Source organism: Crocodylus porosus, unplaced genomic scaffold (genome assembly GCF_001723895.1).
Source record: "Crocodylus porosus isolate Cpor-Errol unplaced genomic scaffold, CroPor_comp1, whole genome shotgun sequence".
In the NCBI taxonomy this organism is placed as follows: domain Eukaryota; kingdom Metazoa; phylum Chordata; order Crocodylia; family Crocodylidae; genus Crocodylus; species Crocodylus porosus.
This window is the reverse complement of record NW_017728942.1, coordinates 10,770,637-10,788,212: the sequence shown is the minus strand read 5'-3', so window position 1 is coordinate 10,788,212 and position 17,576 is coordinate 10,770,637. Positions and strand designations below refer to the sequence as shown.

The window sequence follows — 17,576 nt, the reverse complement described above, 5'->3', positions numbered from 1 at the left end:
AGGACTCTCTGGACAAGCACTTGCCCTGGGATCACATCATCCCCAGGAAGGCTGGTGCCCAGAGGCGGGAGCTTTCTCATCCCCACTCCCCCGCTGCAGCAGGGTGTATTTTCGGTGAGCCCCCTCCCCACCCCAGCACACCAGCTATCCCACATGCTGCTTCAGACGTACCCATCAGAACACATTAGTGTCCGCATGAGCTGTGCCAGTCCGGGGGCTCTTAGCAGAGCGATTTACAACCGGCTTTTGTCCCCATCTCCCTGAGTGCACTGCCTAATGCTTCCTTTATCTCCGATGCCAGGACTTGGGTGAGCTGTTGCATTAGTGTTTTATGGTCCCTGCAGGGCGGGAAGCTATGGCATCCACCCTCCCAGCCCCAGTGCTCCCTTCCTCCCCACCCGCCCTGGCAGCCCGCTCTGTTACCAGTCTCTGGTGCACAGAACAGGCTGCACAAGGCAAGGACTGGCCCAGCACGGTTGCTTTGTAAGGACTGGGGTCTTTTGTAGAGCCTCTTCCAAGACAGCCTTGCCCCTGGAGGGGACCATCCTGGTGCCCTTTTCCCCCATTCTTGGCTCCTTCCATTCCTAGATACCTCACTGACAGCCTTAAAATATTCGTCTTGCTGCACTGAAGAACATCAGGACTGACAGTCAGCAGCAAACCACCCTTTGCTCTTATTTAAAAGGCCAAAAACTCATGTATGTGCAAAGTGTGATACCATTAAGCAATTTTCATCATGTAGAAGTGCCCCAGGTCACTAATTCAGGATGCTGCTGCAGCCTGGCTGCAGTGAAGCATGTTACTCAGGAGCCTGCCTGGGTGCTCAATGCCAGCACAAGCCATCACACCTGGACAGGTGGGCTTCTAGGCCGGGACTTGCATGACTTGGGCAGGCTTTCGGCCATCAGAGAGCAGCAGGGACTGACTGGTGTCAAACCTCTTGAAGGCACGGCTTGTCCTGCTCTGATGCTGGGTTGGTGTGTGACTACACGTAGTGATGGCCCGGCTGGAGCCTGCAACAGTTAAGCATGCCTGTTCTCTGGTATAAAGTGCAGCAGGTCGATGTCCAGGCCTGGTTGTGCCTGCTTTGACAACCTGTTGCTTGTGGTGGGAGAGCCCTCCGCCTGCCAGCACTCATGCCAGCCCTGCCAGCTGTCTGGCAGCTGCAACAGGCCCTCGGGGACCCTTCCACACCCCCTGGCAGTGCTCATGGAGCCGTCTACCGGAACCAGTGGGATCTCTGCTTTCGGGCACAGCTTGGTCTAGTGTGAAGGAGGGGGTATCGGTCTCAGCACGCACCACTCCTTGGTGCCTAGGAAGTCCATGGCAGAAGTGGGGCATTCCTTGATCTGACTCTGTCCTGAGCACGATGGATCTAGGACTTTGGAAACTCTGCCAACACCTGTCTGGTTTCCAGCCTGCCGTGTGTGTCAGCTGATCTCATGAGATTCCTCACTGCCTGGGTCAAAATCCTAGTGAAAACAGTTACCTCCTGAGACAAAACCCAGCCATGAGCAGCCTTGCAGATGCATTTGAACTTGGCCTAACTCTGCAGTAAACTCCATGCCCTGTAAGTCGTTCCTCAACCCCTTAGTTGCACTTTTTGCTCATGGCTGGACTCTGAGGAGCTGTGTCTTTACGGTTCAGTCAGGTTAGACTATCTGGCAGCATTTTTTTGCCTCATCCTTGGCTTGCAGCGGCCTGGATGCGGTCTGTGAGGACTGACGAGGCAAGAAACTGATATTATGTGGAGCTAATATCTGTTCCCTCCGTAAGCATCTCTGCATTTCTAATGAGTCCTCCAGCTACTCCCAGTATTTCTGGCTCTCACTCTGTGATGTCGTGTGATAGGAGTCCCACTGCTGTCACTGAGCAGGGCTGAGTCCTCTAGGACAAGTGGGAAAAAGGGTCTAGTGGTCATAGCATCAGACTGGGGCTGGAGAATGCAGTTTGACCCCCTGCTTAGCCATCATCTGTGCAATTCACCTCCACTCCCCTTGGCCTCCGTCCCCTGCCCACCGAATGAGAGCCCTGCTTTTCAGCTGCCCGGGGCATTGCAAAGATCTATTAATAATAATTGTGCAGTGCTCAGCTCCACATAAGGAAGATTTCTAAGAACCCAGAGAGACGGCGTCTCCAGGGAGAGCTCCCGTAACAGGCAGAGCCGTGGAGTCAGCCATCACCTCTTGGCAAACCAAGCCCATGAGAGCCTAAATCCAGAGCTGGGGGGAAAGAGGAACCCGATTTTGGTGATTCAATAAAAAAAACCCCAAAATCACACAATTTGGCATAAGTCCTATGTTGCATCCATGCACCCCATGCAACTTCGCTGGACAACTTAGTCCGGTTTAAAAGGCGGCTGTCCGGTGCCAGGTTGGACCAACCCCTTGTTATCAGGGATTGTCTCTTAGGGGCAGGGCTGGAGGAACAGGAAGGCAGGTATGGGGCTGCCTGCCTCTCCTATCAAGTCCCCCCCTTAGTCTTCTCTTCTGAAGACTAAATAATCCCAGTTCCTTCAACCTTTCCCTACAGGTCATGTGCCCCAACCCTTGAACTATTTTATCCCTCCACTGGACTCTCTTCAACTTGTCCACATCCTTTCCGCAGTGGGGGCCCAAAACTGGACACGACTCCAGATGTGGCCTCGCCAGTGCTGAACAGAGGGGAAGAATCACTGCCCTCCATCTGCTGGCACCGCTCCTCCCAATGCAGCCCAGGATGCCGGTCGCCTTCTTGGCTACAAGGGCACACTGCCGGCTCATCTCCATCTTATTCGTTCCCATCAGGGTTAGCAGAGGGTGAGGGAGGAGGCGGTAGGTTCACGGCTGCCTCTCGGACTTCGGGGAGGACAGCAATGCAACGTTTTGCCCTTGGCCTCTCACCACGTGCCCCGCGCCCCTCCGCAGGGTCCCTGGGCAGGGAATGGAGAAGTACTTTGCTCAAATAAAGGCCGCTGAGATTTTCCTTAAGATCCTGGGGTTCAGGTGAGCTTGTAAGCAAGCTCTGCCCATTGACAGCTGTGTCCTGCAATGCTGCCCTTCCCTCCAGCCTGTCTGCCATGGTTTTAGATGGCACCAACGCTGGGTAGAGGCAGGGGAGCCCCACCGGCAGAAAGCAGGGCTGGATTCAGCCCGGTGAGGCTTGGGGGTGCTCAGCCACATGGTTTCTGCATGCACAGGAGCTGAGCACAGAGGTCAGACCTGGAGGTAGGCTCGGAGCCTTCAGACCCTGCCGTGGGGGGGCAGGGGTTGGGATGTGGGGGTCCCTTCCAGTGCTGAGCATGGTATCAGCTACCCCAGGGTCACCTGCCACCGTCCTCTCCCAGTTCCTCACCCAGGTGGTAACATTCCCCAAACACCAGGGCCTGCTCGTTATGCAACGAACCAAGCAGCTGCAGGTGACTCGCTCTGCCGAGCCCCTCGGGCACCCCTACCTGTGATGGCGTGATGGGAGAAGGCCTCCACGTAGATGAGATAGTTGTGCGGGCAGTGCTTCTTCAGCCATTTGCACACGTCCTGCTGTGTCCACAACACCACCGGCTTGGTGAGGCTGCCCAGCGTCGGGCTGGTGTGGTACAGGCCGTAGTGGTCGCAGGCACGACCCTGTGGGGGTTCGGAAGCAGGACACGGAGAGAGGGCAGGGGGTTAGTGGACTCGGGTCGCACCATGCTCCTGGGAGCAGCCTCCCGCTGACATCTGTGCGGCTGCCACTGCACGCTCCATCCCTGGGCTGGCCACATCACGGGCCTACATCAAGCTAATATTTTTGGCCGCATGAGCGCTGCAAGGCTCTGGTTTACGATAGAGAAGCATCGACTGCTGGCACTTCTGCCGTGGCAACCTTTAGGGGGGAACAGGGGCTCTTCACCCTTTAAATCCCCCTTTGGTCCCTGCTGGCACTGGGCACGGCCTGTCACTTGCCACGTCCTTCCCGTGAGCAGTGAAGCGCGTGTGACGTCCCCGGGAGCCGTTGTTGTGTAGCTGTCCCAGCCACTCCTGATGCTGCTCGTTAAGAATCCAGTTAGCACGATGGGTCAGGGCTGTGACACAGGATGCTCCAGCCAAGGCGCAGGGGCTGGCTCCTTCCCCTGTGCTGCAGCCCCGGGAGGGGAAGTTTCTCCCCGTCCACCTCCTTTATACAGGAGGTACCGTACTCTCTCCAGACCTCACCCACGTCCTCCTGCCCCCAGGAGGGGTGCGATAGCTCGGGGGAAGCTGGTTGCTTGCTCTGTCACACAGTGACTGGCTCATTTCCCTCCTCAGACTACCTGTCTACCAGCTGCAGCTTTCCAGGATCTCCCTCCCGTCCCTGCTAAGAGATAGATCATAGGATCACAGACATTGAGGGTGGAAGGGACCCCAGGAGGTCCCATCTAGTCCAACCCCTGCTCAAAGCAGGACGAGCCCCAAATAGATCATCCCCTGCCCAACGCAGGACCAGCCCCAAATACATCATCTCAGCCAAGGCTTTGTCTACCCGGGTCTGAAAACCCCCCAAGGATGGGGACTCCCCCACCGCTCTGGGAAACCTGTTCCAGTGCTTTATTACCCTTCTCATGAGAGTTTTTCCTAATATCCAACCTCAATTTCCCTTGACAGATGGTCTCACACTCCTGGTTTGGGATCCACACTCAGGCCCTAAGGCAGCAGGGCTCATGACCTGGGCATGGCCGGGGCAGTAGACGCGGGAGTGCTCCCTAGGGACTTTCCAGAGGGGCTCCAACATGTGCAGTGCAAAAGCATTGGGTCCATACAGGCTGCTCAGGGAGTTTCTCCTGCCTACATCCAGAGCTTGAGACCACGAAAGCAGCCTTACATCCAGCCCCTGCAACCCTCCGTTGTTGAGGGTGGAGGCTGCAGCCTGCCTTCCCACCACCCAGGGAGCAGAGAGGCTTGGATAAGCCCCCTGCATTGTTCCCCAATTTTCTATGCCAGGAGCCCCAGACAGAACGGGCACCTGGGAAATACACCTTTTCCCCCCCAGAGCTGTCAGGCTGCAGGTACACTGGAAAGCACCCAGGATGGTGGAGACATCAGTTTGGTGCGGAGACCCTCACACCAGGCCCAGTGCCTCAGACCACCCTTTCCTCCAGGAGGCAGGGAACCCCAGCCCCCCATCCTGTATCGGCTCTAGGGACTGTGGCTCCTTGCTGCCCCAGCATGGGTATGATGCCTGCCCATGAGCCCAGAGCCACTGCAAAGTTTCCTTCCTCCTCTGTTTTACAGATGCTGCAGCCCTGCAAGGTCACCGCAACCTGCATTAAGCTCAGGATGAAGCAAATTACATATCATGAGCAGTAATAGCGGGGAGCTGACTACTCCAATTCTTCATGGGGAACATTTCGGGCCGGCTGGAGCCCTCGTCCTGTCAGGAGCCCGTCCAATTAGACGGGGAAATAAGTCCGGGAGCCCAAAGTCTGCGGCTTCTTCAGCGCTCCTGAAAAATGAAGGACTAATGGCCCTGGCTGGGGCCTGGCACAGCTCACAAGCACAATTACAGGCTCCAGGAGGGCTCCACATGGCCCTGCCTGCTGCAGGTGATAACAAGGCCTGTATCCGCATGGAAGCGCAGAGTCAAACCACGTTCACGAATGTGATTGCTCCAGAGGGGCAGAGGCTGCGGTATGGCCCCTGCCTGTCCGAAACATTTGTTTTATTCGTGCTAGAGTCTGGGGGTGCAGCATTTGCAAAGGGAAGTGAGGGGTCCGCTCTTCACCTTGCTGAGGACGCGGTGGGATGAGTTAGGGCCGTTCTCTGCACCGTGGGGCTGGGCTGCACAGACGTGGGCCTGCGAGGTTAGACAGGGCATGAGCTCACTGCTCCTCCACAGTCACCGCTCACCCAGCGAGAGCCGGGGAAGCTCCTCTGCCTTTACCCTGGGGTAGGAGCATGCACGTGGGAGTTGTGGACCTGCTGCAGACACTTCCATAGCCACTAGTCAGCGGAGCCATATGGTCAGTGCACGAAGAGCTCCTCAGTTCTCTGCACTCACGTTTCTCTGGTTGGCAAAGAAGGATAATTAGGTTTGCCAGCTTTCCAGGGAAAGAAAGCTGCACGCGTGTCGTGTTTCGCAGCCCCCTCCCATGCAGTCTGATGTTGCCCTATTGAGGTAGCAGAAAGGGAGGCAGGGACAGGAGGCTCTGCATGGATATGGTGCAGAGAAGCTACATTTATGAGCATCAGCTGCAACCCAGCCTGGGCTGGAGTTTCCAAGTGAGAAGACACGGCAGGAGCTGGGGACAGATAATCAGAGACCAGCAATAGCAGAACCTATAGTTAAGGAGGGAGAATTAAAAAAAAAAATGATCCAGGCAACTCCAGACCTGTTTGACTGGCCTCAACTGCACGCACGAGGCTTTGAAGAGGTTTTCCAGGAAGCAATAATTAAAGGCAGACTGATCCGTTATCTTTCTTTGATCCAATAGGGGATTTTCTACACAAAGGGGATGCAGGAGATCAGGGCTTCGGTAAAAAAGGAGATACAGTAGCATGGGGGAATGGAGAAGATGGGAGTTAACATAAGAACTGTACGAGGGTCCAGGGACTGGCAAAGGAAGAGCTGTAGTAGGTGGTGTTTGACCCCGGTACTCTTTCCTGCCATGGCGGGGGGTCGGACTAGATGATCTGCTCGGGTCCCTTCCGACCCTAGAAACTATGAAACTGTGGAATTAGTGGTCTGAGGGGAAGAGACTGACAGAGCTCGAGGACCCATCTGGGGATTCACCTCATTCAATATTTTCAATACTGACACACGCACAAACGAGGAGCGGGCTAACGAAATGTGCTGATCACGCCAGGTGGAGGCATCTTCGTGCAGAGAGGCCTGGGGCATCCTATAGGAAGAAGTGGACACCATGGAGGACTGCAAGAAACAAAATGGGATGGGATTTAGGAACACAGCTGTGCCCACGGGGGGTGCCGATAATGAGGCTTTCTGCTCTCGGCTGGTTGCTCATCAGGCAGAAACAAGTGAGGTGGGGAGGTCTCGGCTGTGCCAGCTGCCGCAGCCATGAGAGGCAAAGCTGGCCCTGGGATACAGCAGGCCAGGCATCTCCAGGAGTGAGAGGGAAGTAGGAATATCAGTGCCCACGGCCTCAGTGAGACCTGATGTGGAGCGCCGTGTGCAGGGGAGGTGGGTTTGAACGGGAGCAGGTGCAGAGAAGGGCTGGGCATGTGACTGGGGAATGGATGCACAACTGGAGCCTGGCTTTCTAATCTCCAGTGGAGAGGGGACGCGGCTGCTCTTGACAAACCCCTTGCGGGTGTAAGCCGCAGGGAGGGACAAGAACAACCCAGCCTTCAGGACAACGTGGGCACAGGAGCAATAAACTGGCCACATGCACGTTTTAGGCTGGAAATTAGGCATGAGCCGGAGGAGTGAGGTATTGGGGACAAAAAGCTACCCCTGCTCTCGGTTGCTGATGGGGGTCATAGGCCAGGGTGGTGTCCGATGGCGGGTGGCCAGGCTCGGTGGCCTTACGGGTCCCTGCAAGTCCTGCGTTCCTAACATGTCCGGAGCATCCGTCTGGGAAAGCAAGGTGTAGGAGGCAGTGCCTGGACGTGGAAGTGTGGGCAGGAGCCTACCTCTGGTTGGAAGGGCAATGGTACGGACTTCAGCATGCCTGCATGGGGTGCCTTGTGTGAACACTGATTAATTAATGTGCCTAATAAAGGAACAGGCCTCATTAGCGTAGCAGGAACTTCAGACATGCGGCTGCTACTGCAACTAACGACACGGCCCTCGGCGAGGCCAAGCCGGAGGCAGCGCAAGGGCAGCCGGGAGATCGGATGGCAAGCCCAGTCCTACGTAGGACCGTGCAGCGGTGTCCCTGTAAACCCACGTGAGTCTCGTCCCCATGCACTCGAGTGCTAGAGCGGGGGCTATGCGGGTTATAAGGGTGGGAATGTCTCCATCCCACCCCCTGTCGCACACGAGCAGCTGGATGCCTGAGCAGACTTTAGACAAGAAAAGGGTTTTCTTAAGTACAATTTGCACGAGACGATGGGCAAGGCTAGAGGTGGACAGAAAATGCTTTGTCCTGAGTAGGAACAGCGTTGAGTTTCCCATTTCCCCCCATTCTGCATCAGAAGGAAATGAAGATCTTGATGTTTTTGTGTGCATCAAACAAGCAAGACCCCCAGCCCAGCATACCCCGGTGCCCACGGGCAACGTGCTTGCCTGGGATGTGGGAGATTCAGGATCCCAGAACTGCTGGGGCTGCCTAGGAGCAGGGACTTGGAGCAGCAGGTCCCCTCCGCCCCGCTCTCCCAGCCCCAGAGGCTGGTGGCTGGAGGTTATTTGCCCCTGGCTATCACGACAAACGTTAACCGGCCTATGCAAAGCTGGGAAAAGGAGGGGAAATGAGTCCAAGCACAATCATGGTTGGGGGACCACCTCAAGGAGCAGACTGCAGATTCCTGGTGGTTAGACTTATTTTTGCAAATTGGCAACCACCTGTCTCCCCATGCAGCTGCCTCCAGCATGACTGCGGAGCCAAACAGACGCACCTGGAAACAAATCTCCCCAAGCGTGAAATAAAACCTTCCTTCTCCCACTCCAGACCAGCCCCATCTCTCCCCACTGACCTGGGCAGCTCCAGTCATCACCGTGGGGGTCCTTAAACTAAATAAAGGTCCAGCTAGCTCCCTCCTGGCCATGCTGCCACACGCTATCGATTGGCAGGTTCTCTCTTGTCATTGCCGGACGATGGGAAGCCCGGTGCGGGTCCCTGAGCTTGTGGAGGTGGGAAATGGGAAAGTGTAATGAATCAAGGGCTCATTTTCCAGCTGGCTGAACTAAATGGTCTCTCTGATAAACTCGCAGCCATGAATATCAAATGCTGGCATTTAAGGGACCTGCTCCGAGGTTGTTCTCTAATGGAAGGAGACCAAGGAACCATCTGCAAGGTACCTGCCTTTTTGTGCCCTCTCTGCTAGGGGTCCCCTCTGCCAGGGCTGCGGGGCAGGGGTTTAGAATACAGTCAGATCATGTTGCATTAATTCACCGGGCTCTTCTTCGTTTGTAGCGACGGTCTTTCTCGCCTCCAACCCCTGCCTGGCAGTCGGAGGTGTTAGAGATGCAAGTTGCTGGAGCAATGAGTCTCGAAGCTCAGCCAGCACCAGACAAGATGCGTCTGTGCAGCCGGGCGGAGCAGGAGTGCTCCCCAGTCCCCTGCAAGAAAAGGGGTCACCAGCACCCCTTCTCCAGCAGAACCTAGCTGCGGAAACCAGGCTTGGAGGGCCGAGCTGTCGGCTTCATTTTATCCCCTTGGAGGACAGCCGTTGCTAGCTGCAGCTGGGTTTTGGGGGTTTTTTTTGCTGAGCTGCTGCCTGCACCGACAGCCTGTAGGTCTTTGGGGAATGAGCGCTGCGCTGGGCCTCTGTGGTAGCTCCTCCAGGGACCACAGAGACAAAGCTGCCTTGGAGGGGGTCAGGGAAGGTTGTAATCCCAGGGTAACTCAGACCCTGGCTTCTGCTGACTCTACGGGGGCAGAGAAGCCGTTTGCCTGGGCAGGATGCGTGCACTCTGGCTGGCTGGGAATCCTGTCAGGATGCGTTTCCCATGGGGGAAACCTCTAGCCCCCAGTGACGATTTCCCAGGGGAACACTTCAAACTTTGCAGAAAAGTTTTAATTTGCTGTCAGGAAATGGGACCTCCCAGCGACACACCTGCTTGGCCAGGGACCAGATCTGGCCCCTGGCGCTGCCCTGCGACTGCCTTTGCTACAGGAACCGGACCAGAGGCTGGAAGAGATGCAGCTGCTCAATCCAGCAGCGAGGAGGGTGGCTAGGAGTACCCCAGATATCACACGTAGCACCCCCAAACTGCTTGCCTCCCGCCTGGGCTGGCTTTCAGGGGACTCATGAAGGCAACCAAGAGTTGGATGGCCCAGCAGGTTCACAGGTCACTCGGGGACCCTACACAGAGGACAGCTGAGCCCAGAGCCAGCCAGAAACTGCAGCACGGGGTGGGCTCCTAGCCAGGGTGACATGCTGCACTGTGATATGAAAGGCAGGATTTAAACTACTGCTTCCTGAGACCGACCTCAGTATGCTGGGTACAGCCAGAGCTGCTCTCCGCACCCATTCGACACCCCCAGCCCCTGCAGCCTGTTCAGCGCAGGGTCTGCACTGGACCCTAAATGCCATAAGATTTCCCTGCTCTATGAAATCCCGTAACCCCTGCTGCTCCCATGTTCCCTTTCCCAAGCTGCTTTCTGCTCCTGCTTGCTCCCTGCTCTCCCCTCCACTCCTTTCTCAAGGTGTCAGCCCTTCAGAGGTTAGAGAGACCCCCAGCCTTGCACGGCAAGCCTGTTGATGGAGGCAGAAGGAGAAAAATCACTTGCAAACATAGGCTCGCTGCTTCAGTACCGCCCTTGGCTTTTAGCAACACCGAGATGTGGCGAGGCACGTTGCCTGCATCGGGCTGAGAGATGCTGCAAAATGTGCCAATTCTGAAGCATTACAGGCCTGTGGCTCTAGGACAGGTACTGCAGAGCTCCCCTCATTGCAGTCTCTGAGTGGGGGAGAAAAGGGTGCAAGGAGGATTGCTTCTGGTGTATCCAAGCCCCAGAGGGTCAGGAAGGCAGGACTAGGGAGGGGCAGTTTTGGGAAGCGCTCTTGAAACGGAGCGCTTGGCTCTGCAGGGGGACAAAGCCAACATGACCCCCCTGTCCTGAAAGCAGAGATACAGCCAGGCTGGCAACCCTTGGCCACACTGGCACCCCAGGACCTCCCCACGACAGTCAGAGACGGTGAAAGAGAGCCTATTTGCACGCACAAGCTGGGAGCCCTCCACAGTTCGCGTGTGCTCGTGCTCGGCAACGTGTGACTTGTGGTAGCTCACACTTGATGCGGTACCCCTCCGGCGAGCAGCCCGGCCCATACCTGACAACCTCCTCACCCCACCAGCCATTGCTAATTAAAAAATAAACTGGAGGCATGTTTCCCCGTGGCAGCACTTTTGCGACATTTATGGAAATGGGAGACTCTTCCTTAGCTTGCTCCTGCGGCCATAAGGCTGAGGGCAAGTGAAAATTGGGGGCATCTGACCCCCAAGTCTCTGGGCTTGGGCCTGCACGTAGGATGCCCGCCTAAGGATTTGGCAGTATCTGAATCCCCAGGATGGGGTGGAGGATACTTGCCACTAGCAGGGCCACGTATTGGATGATTCAAATGGATTTGGACCTGATCTGGCTAATTTGACGTGGAACACGAAAAATTTTCCTTAAAAAAAGCAAACGCCCTGCCAGCCTCAGTCTTTGGTGTATCCAGTACCCCCAGCCTCAGCCCTCAAAGGCCCTCACAGAGTGTGAGTGTGTCTGCTTTATCCCACATCTCCCCCTGTGCAGCCCTCAGGGACCCTCGGATAGGCCCATTGCAAGCTGCACATGAAGCATGGAAGAAGGAGGAACATCCAGCCTTTTTGCAAGGCACCACTCTCCACCCTTGGGTCTCCCAGCGCATCCTCGAGGGACGCTTTGCAACTGCTCCTCTCTTGTCCAAGCCATCAGCGAAGCGCTCCAGCAGCCAGGGGAGCAGAGGGCAAGCTGAGCCTCCCGGAAAGACGGGGGGAACCGCAGCCCCCCTAATCCCCAGAGCAGCCGTGTGAGATGGTGCTACCCCAGCTTGCCCTCTCTGGATGCAGCCCCCAGCAAGCTGGCTCCAGCTGGGCCTAATCAGCACACTGCTTCGTGCTTCTATCCAGCTTTTCATCTTCAAAAGCCCTTTGCAAACACCAACAAGGCTTGGGAAGGAAAGCAACTTCTCCTCTCCGCCCCTTCCCTCCCCACAGAGGGGTTTCTGAAGCTCCCTGTGAATCCTCCTCTCTTTCAGGTAGACAATGCAGAGGCAGATGTGAGTGGGGGGGCCCAGCCTGGGAGATGCTGAGAGATGCTCCTGGTAGCACGGATGGGAGGAGAGGGAGCGCAGTCCTTTCCCAGACCAGGTGGAGAGGGTGAGCTCAGAGGTCAGGACCAGCCACAGCCTGCAGTGCTGGGGCCTTTATTTCATGCAGGGACACGGGGAAGGGCGTATGGAGGTGGGGGTGTTGCAATGGCCCCTGTAACCCAGAGGAGCACCCCCCCACTCCCCAGCACAGGCTGCAGGAGGGGCAGAAGGGGAACGCCCCAGCCCGGTGTGGCGGGTACCTGTGAGCCTTCAGTTCCCGGCTGCTGAAGGAGCTTGACCGTCCTCCCGCCGGCCGGCCGCTGGCTGCGCCCATCGTGCCAGGTGAGGCTGCTGCCCGGGTTCCTCTGCAGCCGGTAGTTGAGGTTTTCGGCCGACACCGTGTGCTCCAGCAGGTTCTGGCAGAAGCTGAAGTGAGCGGTCGTGGCTGGGGGAGACAGACAACGGGGACGTCGGGGTGAGCTGCCTTCACCAGGAAGCCCACCCCGCGTGCCGCTCGGGAGCGAGAGGACCTGTCAGCATGCCCCGGGGAGGTGGTGGGAATGAAACTTGCTGCAATGCCCACGACACGTCCCCTGCTCCCAGCTGAGAATAGCTTACTGCTGCCACCAGCCCGTGGCTGAGCCCCGGAGGAGCAGCTTTTTCGGGGCAGGGAGTTACCAGGGCCCCACACAGAAAAGCAGCCGTGTCTGGGGAAGGCAAGTAGGGCCATTATGCAGGCACCAGGGCTTGCTCCAGGGCGGCCTGGGGGACAGGAGTCATCCCCGCTCCTCGGAAGCAGCAGGAAAAACATCAGCACCTGGCATCTCTGAGTCCGGAGCAGACACATGCCCTTAAAGACACCGGCTGTGGCCCACGGGGTTACCGAGGTGGAAATGACCCCCGGCCTTGGGCGCTGAGACCTCAGATCATGGCTCTTCGCAAACCAGCCGTGCCTTCCCTGGCCCTGCTGGGGGTCGGGAGCTGCCGTGTGAATGCACGCAGGAGCTGGCTCCCAGGCAGACACTCATGTGAGCCCCCTTGTTGCCTGACCGGGTCCCCTCCAAGCAGAGCCACGGTGCAAGGGCTCCCCGGCTGGCTCCGTCTTCGCTAGGGGCGATGCAGGTTTAAACGCAGCCAACTGGAGGCTTGTGGGAGGCAGGCAACACAGGATAAGCAGCCCACGGAGGACGAGAAGACTCAGGCAGGGCAAAGTGCCACGTGGCAGGGAGGGCAGATCCGCCTGAGCCCACGGCAGGCACTGCACGGGGCACATTCCCCACGCCCTGACCCCACGGTTGCAGAGGGTCTGGGGATACCCCCAGGCAGCTCTAAATACCCCCAACTTGCAGGATGCATGGCACAGCGTTTGCTGGGAGTCCTGGAGAGGCTCTCCGCTGTGGGACTAATCCTGTCGGACCTGAGAGACTTGGAAGGAGACCCGAGCAGGCACCACTGCAACCCCTGAAAACCCTGCTTTCCGGCAGGGCTATATGCAGAGCGAGGCAGGGCAAAGGGCCCGGCAGCCATCCCCAGGCCTCGACACGCCTGCCCCTTGGAGCATCCTCAGTCGGGGACGGCTCAGCCTTTCCCTTGTCGCACCGGCCTTCGGGCCCGCGAGCGGGGGGCCGGACCCACCCGCTAGCCGGGCTGAGATGCTGCCTCTTGCCACTTCTCAGCTGGCACATGGAGCGAGCTGCCGTTACCGTGGCAACAGATGCTCCAAGAGCGGATCTGCACCGCGCCGTCTTGCCAGCACCATCCTGGACCCCTGCTGCCCCCCCTGCCGGTCTGCCCCCTGCCCCCAGGCAACTGGCGGGAGAGCCCTGTTGCCTTTGCAGGAGGATGCCGTGACGGAAGCAGGGGAAGTTTCCAGCCCACCCTGGCCCACGCAGCAGAGGCACATCTGGAAGGCGAGAGCAATGGTCCAGCCCCTTGGGGCCGTCATCATCTCAACAGCTGGGTCAGCCGGGGGTGCTCTCTGATGTGAGGCCAGAGCAAGGCTCCTGGCACCCTAGCGAGACACCGCAGCTGCTCTGCTGCTGCACCCGGGCTTTGCACTAAAGAGCAGGATCAGTGATGGCGACTCCCTGGTCTGGCCACCCGCACAGTCCCAGGGGACCACCGGACCCTTCTTCACCCCAACGCAGCAGCACATGTGCCCCCCTGCATGTCAGCAATGCCAGGGTGTTTGCAAGACTCGGAGGAAAGGCGCTGCGGAAGTGATGAGCCATCTTTCCTTTGACTCCAGCCTGAACTTGGGCTGCTAAAACCTCGAGGCCATGCTCCAGCCAGAGGGAAAGACACCGCTGCCCCCATGTCCCCCCATCTCCAGGTGCCTGCCAGGCTTGAACACGGCACAAATGTGCTATTTTTCTTCACGCACTTTGATTCCCCGTTTGCAGAGACTCAGGTAGCCACAGACCCCAATGCTCACCCCTCGCTGCTCAGCCCCAGCACTGCCGCCGTGTTTGCCCCCATGGTGCTGTCATGGGGAGGTGTGTTGGACACCAGGTTTACAGCAAGTTCTAGCTCGTTGCTGAAAACGGGTGTAGCTCGGGGGAGAGGAGGATCTGCTGGACCAGCTCCTCAAGGGAGGGGAGACCCAAGCATGGAGCCAGTTTATATGAATTTGCCAGTTTATATTATGAGCTATGGCATGGAGCCCAGTGAGGGAGCAGAGGTGGATCGGGCACCCTGGGGCTCTCTGATAAGTGGAAATGCCCCCCTCCCCCTCCTATTCCCAGACAGTTCGAAGGGGAAGGAGATAGTGTGCTCATCGGCGTACCTGCACACGCACGAGCTGTTGGCTCCTGTGCACTTACACGCGGCCCATGATTGTGCACGTGCCAATCCACAGGTGCACGCATGGATTTGCACGTGTACGTGAAGGCCGGAGTCAAGGTACAAGCAGGCCAACGTGTGCACGTGCACTGTGATGTTAACGAACTTGCACTCTTCTGTTTGTGTGTTACAATTAAAAGGCAAAGCCTTCCTTCAGAGAAGGAAAACAAAGCCTGTGGCAAGAACGAAGCAGCCGTATTAGAGACCCACGCGCTCATCTGCTCCAGATAAAAGGCAGGAGGCTTTACATAAGCTCTGCTGATCCTGCAAAGCAAACGCTAGCTGCCTCCCTCGTCTCACCTGGTTCAACTACAGCGAAGAGTCGGCACCCAGAGAAGCCCCAACGGGAAACTCACGGCAGAGAGCACCCAACGCCCTGCAGAAATGAAGGGGTTCAAGAAAGCACCAGTCCTCTCCAGCACTCATCACTACAGTCAGGATTTCTAAGGGAGAAACCCTCCAGATTAAAACCCCACCCCAAAACCCAACCTTCGTGCAACGGGAAACGAATTCAAGGAAAATCCCACTCCCTGGGCCCCTTTGTGCTGGGCAGGAATGGGCCTGTTTGAGGACTAGAAGTAATGGAAAAGAAAAAGGGGGAAGATGAATATCCAACCGCAATGCTCTTCCCAAGGGAATCACAGCAAAACAAGCCTGGACGGGACCCCAGGAGGTCACTTAGTCCAACCCCCTCGTCAAGGCAGGGGAGCTGTAGCAATGCCCGGCAGCTGAGCCGTTTTCATCTGGTTTAAGAAACCCCTGGGGCAAACACCGCAAAAAAAGCAATTGTGGTCCCCAAAGAAGGATTAATGACCCAAGAGCCATTCCCGGTGATTGTGAGCCTCAGAAAGGGAGCGCCCTCCCTTTATTAAAAGAAAAGCACGCTGTTCGCAGGGAGCGAAGCCTTTTGGACTAATTAAGAAATAAACCAGCTCAAAGGAGGGAAAATGGAGCGGGAAACCGAGCCCATCGGAGGAGACGCTTGCTAAATGTGCCATGAAGGCTGGGACGATCCTCGCACCAAGCGAGCTGACAGCTCCCGGGAGCCCTTGGGGGAGATTCCTGCCTGCAAGTCACTTAAGCTCTTCTCTTGTTTTTAATATAACAAATGGGGCGAGTCTTTTATGGGAGTGCAATTATGTAGGAAGTACGCGGAGAGCAGAAGCAAATCCCTGCCAGGGCCTAACAACAGAGTTGCTGCCCGTGCCTGGAGGGGCATGCTGGAGAAACCAAGCGCGAGTGATACGCCAGGGACCAGCTGAGGCCCTGGGACTGATCCGAAGCTGGGGGTGGATAGCAAGGGCTAGCTGAAGGATCCCCCCTCCCACGTCAGCACGGAGAGCGAGACAGGAAGGATGCCGGTAGCGTTGGTGACTAGCCCCCAAACGGCCTTCCTGGAGGTGAGGAGTGGGCCAGGGGGAGGTGTGACCGGCACCGCATCCCCTCCGACATCTTCCCCCTTCGCTCACCACAAAGCACCAAGGCTGGGATACCTCTGTCTACGCTATGGTTTCTATGCCGCACTAAAGGGACATGCTTTTGGCCCACCGGCCGCAAAGCTCCTGCAAAGACTGACCAACATCAGCGCAAACAGGGAAGCTGAGGCACGCCACTCCAACAGCTGGGTCCAGCCGGACAGCTGGGGTCTCCCCGCCGGCTCCCAGCGGAGAGGAGTTTCTCTCACCCTTCTCTCATGCCACTCCATGTCTTTGCCACAGCTCTGGTTTTATGTGCTGAGCACGAGGAAGTGCAACTCTTTTGCTTCCCAAAGCAGCTTTTCAAGCACTGCAAGGCAACGCTGCACTCGCCGCCCATACGAGAGGCCGAACGGGGCCCCGGAGAACACGTGCGCAGCTGCCCTCGAGCCAACAGAAGGTGCTTGTCTGCACCCGGGAGGGAGGTTTGGCTCGAGGAGTGTAACAGCAGCATGCTTCCACAGCGGGAAGGCGTGGGACTTTCAATCCGCTCTCAGCAGCTGGAGGTCCCCGCTCGGAGGCAGGGTTTATGGCAGCCTTCTCTGCAGCGGGGAGCCGGCACATGGCGGTGGCCTCGGCCCGAAGGTGCTTCCCCGTTCAGCCCAGGCCAGCAACATAAAATCGATTTTCAGGACATCCCAACTCAGCCATAAAATCTCGCTTTGGGCTCTGACTTGGCAGGACAAGGTCTCAGCCCAGGAGCGGGAGGTTTTTTATAGAAAGCAAAGCTGACCTGAGATTCCCAAGTGTCTGGTGGGGGCAGAGGTGTTTGCCGGGTGATGCCAGGAGAGCACGGGGGCATGGCTTCTGCGGTGTGAGCCTGGCAAGACGTGTTCACCGATGAACCGCACGCATGTCAGGCAGCACACGTGGCAGAGCAGGTGGTGGTCCAGCGCTGGCCCCTCCGAGCTGCATACAGCACATGCATGGTGTGTGTGTCCGGAGTGGGCAGTGGCTGCGGAGCTGGCTCCAGCCTGAGCCCCGCAGGGAAAGGAGGCCTTCCCGTCGCCGCACCCGGCTCCAGACTCAGCACCGCGTGCCACGCGCAAGGCCCTGACAAAGGAGCAGGAGCTGGACTCGGGCCGGAAAGAGTCAGCAGCCCGTGTGGGGAGCTGCGAGGCAAGGGCCTGCGTCCGGAGGGGGTCCCGGGGCACCTGCGTGGAGCAGCTGAGGGAGAGCGGGGATCTCTGCTCCTCTGGTCACACGTGGCTTGAGGCGAGTCAGAAATGTCACGGAGAGGAGCGGATGGCAGAAGCGGGCGGGGGAGAAGACAAACGCCGCGGAAGACAGGCAGCCGCACGCAGAGAGCCCAGATGGAGGCCCGGCCCGGCGGGGAGGCAGCCGCCGCCTCGTGGCCCGCAGCTCGGGCCCG

At 57.7% G+C, this 17,576-nt stretch overlaps 1 protein-coding gene across 1 annotated transcript in view; it reads right to left on the bottom strand.

Annotated features, from left to right (window-relative positions):
- Positions 1-17,576, bottom strand: part of SAMD10 (sterile alpha motif domain containing 10) — a 59,047-nt gene that overhangs the window by 3,162 nt on the left and 38,309 nt on the right. Inside the window, exons 2-3 of the mRNA XM_019548100.1 lie at positions 12,149-12,418; positions 3,434-3,602 (exon numbers count right to left, since the gene is read on the bottom strand). Coding sequence (XP_019403645.1) covers positions 3,434-3,602; positions 12,149-12,418 — 439 coding nt within the window. The remainder of the gene's footprint in view (positions 1-3,433; positions 3,603-12,148; positions 12,419-17,576) is intronic.